A 12,398-nucleotide genomic window follows, 5' to 3' on the forward strand; every position below is an offset into this window, starting at 1 on the left:
CATACATTTTTATTATTTTATTCCATTTTAACAGTGGATGTAATATGTATTTTGGATCCAATTGTTATTCACAGTAAGACGTGCACTTTTCTTGGGACCTTTGTATGTTATTTCAGTAGCTCTGTTTTGCTTATAAAGAATGCAAGTATAAGTGTTTATCGGATATTTACCCATCTGGTTCAGAGATTCTGTAGTTCACAACAACTACAGAGCAGGAATAACGCTGCTCTTTTATCAATAAAATCCATGCCATCAGCTGCCTAGAACAAATGCCGCTTCTTTTCAGTCTCAATACCAGCACTAGCAAGGATGGTCAGTTTTTCATGGCAGAGAATGACAAATAACAGTGCAGAATAAACCATATTTTCTTTTGGTTGAAAGAAACACAGATAATCTTTTCTATAGAATCAAGAAAAGACTATTTACCCTATTTTTACAAGGCTTTTTTATTTTAAATTTTGTAGGCTGTTTTGACAGCATGAGTACTGCCAAACACAGATTGCTCAATGAACGCAAGGTGAGATTGTCAAACTAGCGTGATGAAGTATGAAATGACAATAAAAAGACTTTTCACCTCCTCTATTCATCTTTATGGTGACTTTAAAAATGATCTCTTCTCCTTCAACCATTCTACTTCCTTTGACTTGTTAGGGTTATATGCACTTGTCTTACAGATAAAATGACTTTTGACTCTTGCTAGCCATGAAGAATAATGAAGTTGAGAGTAACTTGGATTCACTGGGTTCTCAGGTAATAAGATAATTGGGAACTCAGCTGCAAACCACTGGCAGGACTTTGCTTCATGGATTTGACTGAGGGCATCATTTGAAAGCATGAGAGCTGCAATGGTGGGATGGTGGCCAGGATTTGCGCTGGAAACCTCCAATTAATGGAAGCAGGCTGTAAGAGGGAGGAAAACACCAAATCTCAGAAGCTGAATCCACCAAAATCTTCAAATATATAAAAACTGCTAATGCTTTTTGTGTTCAAAACCTCATTTTGAATTTATTAACACAGGGTTTAGAGTAACCTCTAAATGTAGAGGAAAAGATCCTGTTACTCCTTTGTTGTTCACATGATTAAAATAGATGCCAAGGACATGTGAAAAGACAAAGTATCTGACTGCTAAATGACAAAGTTTAACTGTGAATGTTTACCATTAAAATGCTAATTTTTTCGAGAATGAAAACAATAGAGAACCTTTTTTCACAATGAAATTATTTTTGAGTGCTGAAGTGACATAAGCCTACTGGCTAAATTACTTTGTTTTTCTACAGAATAGGTTGAGCAGAAGCAGAGATGTTGTCACTATTCATCAATGTGGTTATAGTCCCAGACTGGAGAGAACACAATATGTGATAAACGGATAGTATGATTTCTATTTTTCTTCTCTTCCTGCCATCTTCAGTGAGCTCAACATAATTGTCATTAGAAGAGCAAGGGTGGTATTTTTCAGTGTCTTGGCACTGCCTTTCATTTTCATTTTATCTGGTCCCTCTCAAACTTTTAAAGTATTGGATACCTGGAATCTGCTTTCTTTGACACCTCAGGCTTGTTACGCGTGGGGGTTTCAGTAATCTAACTCCTTCCCTCTAAATAGGAGCAAAAGACTGTAGGGATGCTCTGACTTTGATTTACAGCCTACCATTGTTTCAGTTGATTGAAAATGGTTAAATGGCAGGCTTAAGCTACGCCAAAATAAGTTGCTCTTCAGTCAGAGAGGAGTTTGCTCTGGCTTTTATTAAACTCTTCCCAAGTCGATACATGGACAATTCCTTATTCTGAAATTTAAAACCACTGAAAAGCTTCAAAAAGCTACCTTTTTATTTTAAGTCAAAACTTCCACATAAGTGTTTCTTTAAGCTGCTAGAGAAATGTTTCCTTCTTTCTGTTCCGTATAAGCTTCCTCTCCTATCCCGCTTCCTTCCAAATTATTGAAGTCTGCCTTCTTAGAAGTTACAGCGTATTAGAAACAAAGGCAAACGTCTTCAAACGTGGTTAGTCTGAGACACATGTTAGAAGGGAACTGGCTTTCAAAAAGTAGACTATCCATGTCTGAAAATTGAGATCTCTAAGAAATCTTACTTTGGATATCAAAAAATTAAGAGACACAAAAGCTGTAATTACTTTTGGAAGCAAAGACCAACATTTACAGTTCTGCAGTAAAGCAGAAAGCATTACTGAGAGACCTGAATGCCTTCCATCTTCAGGTCATTACTAGGTTTTCTGTCTTTACATCTGTGATGCGGACTTCGGCTTTTTTTTTTTTTTGGTCTTAAAAAAAATATGTACTAATATCAATGCTTTTGCAAAGAATGGATTAGCATACTAACAGGCAGGGAGCTAATACCGGAGAAATTATACCGGTCTCACAGTTTGTTCACTCCTCCCCCTTTTTCATGCAGTACCGAATTCCAATTCAACATCTCTCCCGAGGTCAATCATCTGTTCGTATTTCTCCGTTCAAATTCCACCTTAAGAGCTATTTCTATTGCAATAAATGAGTCAGCATATTTCCTTTATTTAAAGTATCTTTAAAATATTTAGTCATTTTCCAAGAAATTCCTCCTTTATTTTGTGGCTGAGGGAAGAGCTTGTCTTTTTACTTGCTCTGGGAATTCAGACTGAAAGAGAAAAAAAAATTGTAACTGTCTCCTGCATTTTTGTTTTTAAAAAGTCAGCTGTTACAGAAAACGTGGAGTAATATAAACTAAAAGACCACAGTCTGGTCTGCTAGGAATTCAAGGTGAACTCATAATTGAGCCCGGTTTGCGCGTGGCTCTTTTCAGGCACTGGTTCTGATGTATCAAAATGAACTTCTCTCGAAGTCAACAACCTTAAAAAAAAGTCACGTTGAAGTCTGAAGATCACAATTGTTCCACCGTTTCCGGATGGCTGACGGAGCTTGATCAGGTTCATTAATTCACTGTTTCAGAGGCAGAAATATAAATGCTTGGTTAACGCCAACTTGTAATCTGCGTCTTGAAACAAAGCCCGTCAGGTTGGGAAGAGCGAGCACGGCTACTGCCATCGCAAAGAGAAGAGAAACGTGCACCAGGCGCGGCCGGGGGCAAGAGCCGCGGCTCGGCCCGGCCGAGGGCGCTGGCAGAGGCCGGGTGGTGCCCGCCCGGCCGGGGCTGCCCCGCGCCCGCCCTGCCCGCTCCGGCTCCGCCGCCCTCCGGCCGCAGCGCCGGCAGCCCCCCACGGACGTGGATTTGGACGCGCGGACGGCAACTTGGCAAACTTGGGTCAGCGCCCGCCGCGGGGCGGCTGCGGGGGGAGCCCCCCGCGGGGGCGGTGTCGAGGCGCGGGGCGTGCGCGGCCTCCCGCGGGCGGCGCCGGGCGGGCGCAGAGGCGGCGCCGGGCCGGGGGGGCGGGCGGCAGCGAGCGGCGGCGGCGGCGGCGGCGGCGGGAGAGCGGCTGGGCACGGCGGCGGCGGCATGGCTTCGTCGCAAGGGAAGAGCGAGCTGCGCTTCGCCGACTGGATGGCAGCTCTGCCCGACAGCATCCGCAGCGCCCCGCTCACCAACCTGGCCATCCCAGGTAGGGCCGGCGCGGCCGCCCCATCCCTCCGCTCCGCTGCGCGGCGCGGCGCGGCGAGGGGGCGAGCGGCGGGGGCCGGACGCTGCGCCCCGCGGGCAGCGCCTGGTCCGGGCGCTCCTGGCTGCGCCGGGGCCGCCGCCCGCTCCGCTCCAACAGGTGGGTCGGGGCCCGACGGCGGCGGCGGCGGGGGCAGCTCGCCCTCCGCTCCCCGCGGCAGCCCCCGCGGCAGGTGGCGCCGCGGCGGGGCGAGGTGCCGGGCGGCGGGCGCTGCCCCCGCGGGGGCCCCGGGCCCGGTTGGCGCCGCTGCGGGCCCCTCTGCAACGGGGCGCACCGGCCTGGGCTGCGCGCTGCCGCTTCCCTCCGGAGACAGCGCATCCTGGTGCCGTGCGCTGCCCAAATGCGGACGAGCGCATCGGATGCTCAGAGAGGGATGGCTGCGGTACGCCCTGCTTGCAGCTGGAAACTGGAGCTAACTTGCTGGTTAACAGAAAGCACCGGCTTTCTTTTTTTTTTTTTCTTTTTTTTCTTTTTTTTCTTTTAACTTAGGGAAGTAACGTGCTTATGTGCTGCTTTGCTGGCATAATAATTCGTTCCCTGGACCAAATGTAAGAGCAAAATGCCGTCTAGTTTATATTTCTTGGTTAACTTCTATCATAAGGTTTGAAAATCTTAGCTCTGTGCTGTGGGGGGAAATCGGGGAAGGATGCAGGGTTGTCCACTTCCGTGAGGGTAAACGTACTATACTGGTATGAGACTTTATGTCTTGTAGTATTTAGAGAACATACTTTGTCGACGTTGTTTTAAATAAGATAAGAAATGACAGTTCACAATGCTCTGGCTCTACAATTAGCTAGTTAATTATTCTTTCTTGGACTTTCTTTTACGAGTAAGGAATTAACTATAACTGCAGACTTAACATAGGCAAAATATGTGTTGAAATCTGGAACATTAATTGGTTTGGCTGATCCCTGATTTGAGGAGGTCAGCTTGTTTTGCAAGTCCTCTTTTGCTGCTTCCCATTCCCTTTTATATGTGGGAAGGAGATTTCAAAGATGCTAAAACTGTAACATTTCTTAGGCCCCTTATGAGAAATGTTCATTTCCTGCAAGTTTTGTATAGCAGCTGTTAGTGTTGCAACGATTATTATAACACTAGCCAAAGACATTTTAAGGTTAATAAAACTACAGCTACTATTTACTAGCATGTCTTCTGTATCTGTTTTGTTTAAACATAGGTATGTCCGTTTTAAAGCATTTATTCATCTCTTTCATAGTCTCCTATTGTCTTCACAATGTGATATGTCTAATGTTTTACTTGCTATACTGTTTTTTTTTTACTCTTAATTGAATATATCGTATTTAAAATGATGTTTCCCCCAAGGCATAGGAACCCATAAGAGACTGTTACGTCAAACCATGTTGGAGCTGTAGACAGCTTTTGATGTTAATAAGTTTTCCTTAACCCACAAGATGTATAATATTCTTACAGAATGCTGCCTATGATGAGAAATGACTCTATTTGCAATACATAGAGGCTTTTACAGGTTAAATTTATTCTTTGAGAGATGATTTATTGGTTTTGAGGAGATCGTCATTGAACTTGCTGGCTTTCAAATGCATGTTATTGCCTTTGATAGGCATTAGAGTTAACAGGCTTCTTGATTGATGTCACTAGCATCTTAAGACTGCATCTGTCTCAGCAAAATCTCTGAGTTATTTTTTTCTCATAGCTTTTTCTGTAAAATACATGGCTGCTTTCACGATGGACTTCTGCTGAGAGCTTTCCTACAGCTTAAGCAGTAATAATATAAGCTTTCACGCTTTGTTAACATGTCTAAACTGTTTTAAAAACTAACCTACCCTAGACTGTTACTGCCACTTAATCCCAGTATAACATTAAGCACTGGGCCAATTCTGCAGTCTTTAAGGGAAGAAAATGCCCCTTTATGTTAGAAGAAGGGTTTTGCTCATGTAACGATGATGCACACAGTCCTGCTTTCTGTGAAATCAGCAGCAAAACTTCTCTGATTCCAGTGGCATAGGATTAAGACCTTTGAAATGTGTCCTTCTGTTGGTATGAATTATCATAAACCCCATTTATTTGACTATGTCACTTTTAAAATGCCAGCTTTAGCAAATAGAGCTTTATTGAGGGAGGGAACGTATTTCATATAAATTTGTCCATTAGGAAGCCTGGCACGTAGACTAAGCGTATTTCTTTGTGGGGCATTTGGGTATCAGTGCAGTTAAAGTAGTATTATCTTTGGGTAATCGATTTATTATCATGTTCAACGTGTAACGTGGAATACACAGTATTAGTGCAAGGGCAAACATTGAATTGATTTCTTCTTTCAAGAAGAAACAACCTTTTGGACATTTGTAATGTTTCTTTGTAATCTCATCCCATTGGTTCGCATGTGCGCATTTAATGCTATGTGTGCGCCTACGAGCTTTGGAAGCTTCTTGTGTCAGATCTCTGTAGCTTTAACTTGCGTAGTTTTTATCTGATTTGGAAACTAACGCTTAATGTGTTTACAAAATTGCTGATATGTCTTGTAAATAGCATTTTATTTGCAATTTCTTTTTTTTTTTTGGTAACAAAAAAGTTGAGAGTATGTTCTTATTTCTTTCCAGCAGTGCCTAAACTTCTCTTGCAACAGTTAGAGTACTGATTTTGAACTTAATTCATCAGAAGTAGAATAGAATTTAGTTCAGGAGCTTGAGTAACATTCCGGCACTAACGTTATAGAAAATTATATTATAGAAAATAAACTGTTAGCTTGAAAATGTTGTAATAATTTTTCCAAATGGATGCCTCATCACTGATCCAATACAGAGGACATTCCAGTGTATTCAAGAATAAAATGTTTTTTATTAGAAAACATCAGTGCAGTTCTCACTGTTTAGAAGGAATGCTTGGAGCTGAGATGATGCACTGTATTTGCACAGACATGCATATAATTGTAGCTGTTGAAAAAGAGAAACACAAGGAGCAGTATTCAGTCATGCTAGTGTTTAAACAGTACAATTTAAGGTAGTGTTTGTATTACATTTAATAGTATGATTGAGCACACATCATGTGGGTGTTTTTTTGGTCGTTTGTTAACCTAATGCAGGCACAAATTTATACTGCTTACCAGCACTTACATTTCTATGTGCCAGACTTTGTCAGTATCCCAGTGAATTGATTCACTCATTTCATCCTTGGTAATTCTAGCCAAGTATTTTTGATTTCCTAAAATCAGAAATCCTGTATCTGAGGCAGAGGTCTCCAATATAACTTCTGTCAGTTTTGCCAATAATAAACTTTTCTATCTGGATTTGTTCCAAATATATGAGAGGGGTTCCTTATAATGATGATGTTTTCTTCTTTCATGCCGTTTGTATGTCTTTTCTCCTGCATTGCAAATGACAGATTTTCCTCAAGTGGAGGAAGTTTCCTCAGTGCAAATTCATGTATATACAGTGTTTGGAAACAAAATAATCACTTAAGTACCAGAAAATAATACCAAGCGTATTTAATCTTATATTGCTATGACAATGAGAAGAATGTAAAGAGACATTCCTTTGGTTTCTGCCCAAGGTGTGTGTCTCCTAGCGTTTGTAAACTGCCTTTTGTGTTAAAAGATCTACCCGGCTAAAGACATAACAGTCCGATGAAAAAAAAAAAGGTGGAGTATTGTTTTTGGGGGTGCGGAGGGCAGAGTTCTTTTGGTAGTTGGTAAAGTGTAGTTTTGTTGAATGCCTGTGCCTTCTTGGCCAGAAAGAAAAGTAGTTTTCCATAGCTAATACAGGTTTATATAACGAAAACTTTATGTCCCCAAATTGGTTATAGAAAGTGAATTATAGAGTCCATTCATTCTGATCTGTTGATGACCCCTTCTTATCTAGGTTGAGGACATGAACTGTATGCAATGCAGTAATGTTTTCCTCTGCTAATCTTTCCACCAAAACCGGTGCCATGATAAGATCTGCCATATGAGCAATTTTGGCATGTGTTAGGGGCATCTCTGTAGTTCATGTCATGTAGATAACATCTTCTGAATGAATTTTAGACCCCAAATATTCTTTGTATGTATCATTTTGAGGGCAGAGGCTCTCCTGGGTTTTGCTTCGTATCAGAGTTTTGTTCTTTCTTTGCTGTCAACATGTGTGCTCGTATCACCTGAGGATTCACTGTGAGCAATACAATTCTGAGTGAAAATTATTTTTGTGGCGGCACCAGTTTGGCAGCTGTGTTTGCTTAATGTAGCTCCTTATGAGGAGTGCATTGGATCTGACTAACTTCTTCTGCCTCTTGGAAGGGATTTTTTTTTTCCTGTCTTGACCTATAATGTCCTTTGTCCAGCTGCCAGAAAGCAATTACTTAGACAAAGCAGAGCTAAAGTTGGCTCATTTTAAATGAGAAGGAGCTGTTGGCAGGTGGAATTTGTTTTATGCTACCCATATTTAGGAAGAGGCTCTAAGACCTGAAATTTCTCTTTCCCACTCTCCCACCATCGTTGTGCTTTGAAAAGAAAAAACAAGACCTCATAGAGAATAGGCTTGCAAAAAGAGAGGATCAAATGTCAAACATTTTTAGTAAATGCATTAAGATATGGGAGATGGTACCTGGAGACTTGAGAAAACCATTTATGTTATTGTAGCTGGAATATTTTAGCCATTCTGTGAATGTCAGCGCTGCTGAAGTAGCATAACAGCTCTGTTTCAAATGATATTTTAAATTCCTATCGTCTATTGTAATATCTTGCAAATGTTCAAGTGATTACTTCTTGGGCGGACACTTCTCATTCTCAGCCCCGTGGGAAACTTCTTTCGTCTTAAAAATAGCTAAATATACTTCCTTGTCAGTTCCCATACACAACACTTTCACTCTTTAAGAAGCTCTTGAATTTTAAACGTGAATAGCCAATAACATGGATGTTCTTAGGATGAAGAGTAATTGTACGTGGGAAGCACCTGAATCCTGTTTCATGCTTAACTGTCCACTAGTGGTCAACAGAGTACCTCCACTTTGCTTTCTGGGATCTCATTCGGTACACAATTAGCTCCGCTTAGGACCTTAAACGTATAATGCAGGTAAACTTATAAATAAGCTTAAAATGAAGGTTGCCCATTTAGCTTTTGACCTACACATAAATATTTGAAAGAGCAGTTTCTTTTTCCAGTGCGCCCTGCAGCTTATTTCAGTGTTTTTCTCCCTGAAATACATGCTTTTTTGCCTTGTTTTCAGGTGAGAAAATGAACAAGGATCTTTAATTGACTCTCACAACTTTTTTTTTTTTCTTGGTAACTCTATCTTCTTCCTTTGTGATGGGCTTCTCTTTACATCAGCCTTACCTGTAAAACAGCCTCTCAGAGGCCCTATACATGCTAATATGTTATTTCCAACCCTCTCAGAATTATTGGTCTAACTTATTTTTCTGTGGCGTTCGCCATTAATTTCTCCTGCCAGGGCATGTTTCTAGCTTGCACAGAATGAATCTATCTGGTTCCTCGTTCTGCCTTAAAAATCAAACAGTTCAGGCCCTTCAGTTAGTTGCCCACTTACTACAAGACATGATTTGAGGCCACTTTTGCTTGGTTTCCCAACAGGAGCGACGTATTTAGTGCACCAGTCTCTGTCCGCCCTCTCTTCTCTGGCTTAGTTCAGGAGAGCTGGCCTCTGCCCTGACCCCTCCTAGCATCTCTCTGTCTTGGCAGGCAGGTGGAGCAGAGGAAGTGGCTTTATTGCCCTCTGGAATTATTCCTTTCTCTCCACCTCATTGACTTCCTATTTCATTTAATCTCTTGGTTGAAAACATTTTTGCCGTTCTGTCTGTGTATCCAAACTGCCCTTGCTTTTTAATACATGAATGTTTTATGTTTGGTAACTTTCTACAGTTTTTACAATAGTGCAGCTTGTACTGTGTCTTTTATACAAAGTGATCATTGCTTTGCAGGTGTTCAGGTACACTAAAATTAAATGAGCAGGTAATTAAAAATACATATACAAGGCAGACAGTTATGAAAATACAACTGTAAATTTTCATGGAGGGCTTTCTGTATTTAAAGGAAAAAAGCAGTCTTTTCTACTGCTAGGCACAGAGATATTAATTAAAATTTTAGCTACTTAATTAGATATTGATTATGTGTATTTAGTAAATGCTTTTCAGATTTAGCAGACAAACTTGTGTTTAACAATTCTGCTCTTCGAAGAGCAGCCATTTGAGGGAGAACAGGCTTAGTCTAAGCCCATCTTGTCCTTTCTTCTAAGGAGGTCCAAGTTATAGGAGCTCAATTTGTGGACAGATCCGCTTGTGCACTGCTTAGCATAAAGTTCATGGGACCTTGCAAGGAGTATAATTCAAAATCTGAAAGTTTGGATTTTAAGCTAAACTTTGTGAAGGTTGAAGGATTTTTCCTTTGACCTTGGTTTCATCTGATCTTTTTCAATATTTAAATAGCTGTACAGTATCAACTAATAAATGTATGGAAATACTGAAATGCTAGGGATAAATCAGTGTAAACAAATGCAGTGAAACACTTATTTTCCTTCCTCAAGCTGCCAGTCAGAAATTGGGATCAGTGGTGATTTCCTCTGGGGCATTTCAGTGATGAATAGTTTGCGTATGTATATTTTCATGTATATGCTGGTGATAGAAACCTGTTGTGGTGCTGCATATCTTTTCACAGCTAGACAACTCAAGGTCATATTTCATATTTTTATAGTAAGGGTTCTGTTTTCTTATTGGGTATATATAGGTAGCAAAGTAATAGTTTGTGCTAAGAAGTTGTTGGATGATCTGAAGTTTTAAATTTTTTTCTACTCTTGGCTACGTGGAAGAATAGCTAAACAACAAAAATACCGAATTGGAGTTTACGGTAGCCATAGCAGTCCTTCCTTAAATAATTGTCATCTGCCTGAAATGCTTGAGGCAAAGCTGATTAAGTTTTCCCCCTAAGAGAACCGTACCTGACAGACAGTGGGGGCCTGAATGCTGAAGGGTGCTGAGTGCTGTCAGCTCCGGTGGAAACTGAAGGTGCTCGATATTTCATCAGATCAGGTCCAAGTATCCTAAAAGAATCCTTATTATGTAGTGTTCCTACTGCAATGTAGCAAAATGTCATAACCACTTGAAAGTTGTTTTTTTCAATGTGAAATAGAATTTATTTTATTTTCTTCTTTTAGAAGCATGGATTCTATCTTTTTCTCTCCAGATTAAAACCATCTCATGGTTTTCGTCATGATGTAATTTAAAACAAATCACAGGGGCAGTTTTTGGATTCATTGTCACCCTTTTAAATGTGTCTGTTCTTATTAAATAATGCTTAATCTTTGCTTCATCTAATCTTTTGTGTGTTTGGCTTTCATACCTTATGCTTAAATGCTTCAGCTTAGCATTTGAGCTGTGAAATAAAATATTTCCAGCAGTAGTTGGAAGATGGGAGAATGAGAGGGAAGAAAAAACAGGTTTCCTTTGCTGTGGTTTCAGGCTTAGCTCCCCTCTGCGCATGATGCTTAGTAGGATATTTCAGATGATTGGAAATATATGACATGTAGTGCTGCTACAAAAGCAAAAGCCTATCCAGGAATTTTATGGGATTATCAATTTATCTCATAATTTAAAAAAGCCAGGAGAAAGTGCACTGAACTATCCTAACCTTTAAATAAAGTTGATAGCACCTTTTTACAAAGGAAAGCACAGTGGAGTGAAAAGCATATTTTCTGGTTTACGTTGTTGTCCTGTTATCATCTGCGATGCATTAATGTTTTGGTGGAAGATTGTTTTTTAAATCTTATTAAAATTTTGGCGTGTGTCTTTATTTTGGCAGCCATGCAACTTGGTTTTATGACTGCAAATGGTTACTAAATGCCTTTTAAGTGAGAGTAGGAAAAATGTTTAGTTACCTGAATTACATGTAGTGCTGTGCAATCAGACTGTGTGATTAACATGTCTCGAAGTGTTTTAATTTGTTGTTTTTGCTAAATCCTTTTGTTAAAAGTTTGGATTCTTCAAAAAACAGCTTCCGACTAGTTAGGATGTTCTAACTAAAGCCAAGTGACGTGTTTGTATATCTTCTGAACTGAAGAAAACTGGAGTTGTCTTCTCGTGTTTGTCATTCTGCCCATAATTAAAGGGTAGAAGAGAAATGCACCTTTTTAGTCATTTTTATTTTTTGTGAAGCTACTGTGTGATCTTACAAAAGCTATTAGAAACCTCTGCCATGTTTTCTTTGTCTGTGGGTCAGGGTTGCTAATCTCAAGAAGACAACAGGTACTGAGGCTGGCCTCGGAGTCAGGATATCCTTTTGGTTAACCAGCTGCAGCTTTAAATTCAGGACTGTTTAGGTCATGTATGTATGTGAATTCAAAGCTGGAATTTTCTGTTTCGGGGAACATTTTTTATATTTCAACTTTTCCCCCTATTTGGTATAGTTCTGTCACCATCTTCAAGGTTGAAATGGAGGCTTTTCCAGTGGCATGGAGATGCTTTTTATGAACTTGAATCTACAAAGCACTGCTCAACTGGGGTTCTGTCTTTTTCTACTTATGATGCAAAATTGACAACCTTCACACTTTCTAGTGTAGAAGTTGTTCTCAGATAAGTCCTGTCAGAGCTGGGGAGCAGGAAACATGGGTATTTTGATCTCCTAGTCATGCTTCAAGGCTTATCTGGTTGTGCAGGCTTTTGCTGTGAGAGGGACTTGGACACATGCCGTTAGTGAAGTGTTATTTAGTGCATGTGCCCAGTGAATGTTTTGAGAAGCATATTTTATAACTTGACAATAAATAAATATAAATCAAGCCAGCCTCAACAGTTTTTGAATATAGCAGTAGTATAGGGGAAGAAAGCCAAGGGACACTGTGAAGGA

The 12,398-nt window shown here is 40.5% G+C and overlaps 1 protein-coding gene across 2 annotated transcripts in view; it reads left to right on the forward strand.

Moving 5' to 3' along the window:
- Window positions 1-3,402: 3,402 nt before the first annotated feature.
- LOC138064703 (PI-PLC X domain-containing protein 3) overlaps window positions 3,403-12,398 on the forward strand; it is an 81,690-nt gene continuing 72,694 nt past the window's right edge. For both annotated transcript variants that reach the window (XM_068928503.1, XM_068928504.1), the window contains exon 1: window positions 3,403-3,543. In XM_068928503.1, coding sequence (XP_068784604.1) covers window positions 3,441-3,543 — 103 coding nt within the window. In that variant the 5' untranslated portion in view covers window positions 3,403-3,440. The remainder of the gene's footprint in view (window positions 3,544-12,398) is intronic.

This window comes from Struthio camelus, chromosome Z, assembly GCF_040807025.1.
Source record: "Struthio camelus isolate bStrCam1 chromosome Z, bStrCam1.hap1, whole genome shotgun sequence".
NCBI classification, from domain to species: domain Eukaryota; kingdom Metazoa; phylum Chordata; class Aves; order Struthioniformes; family Struthionidae; genus Struthio; species Struthio camelus.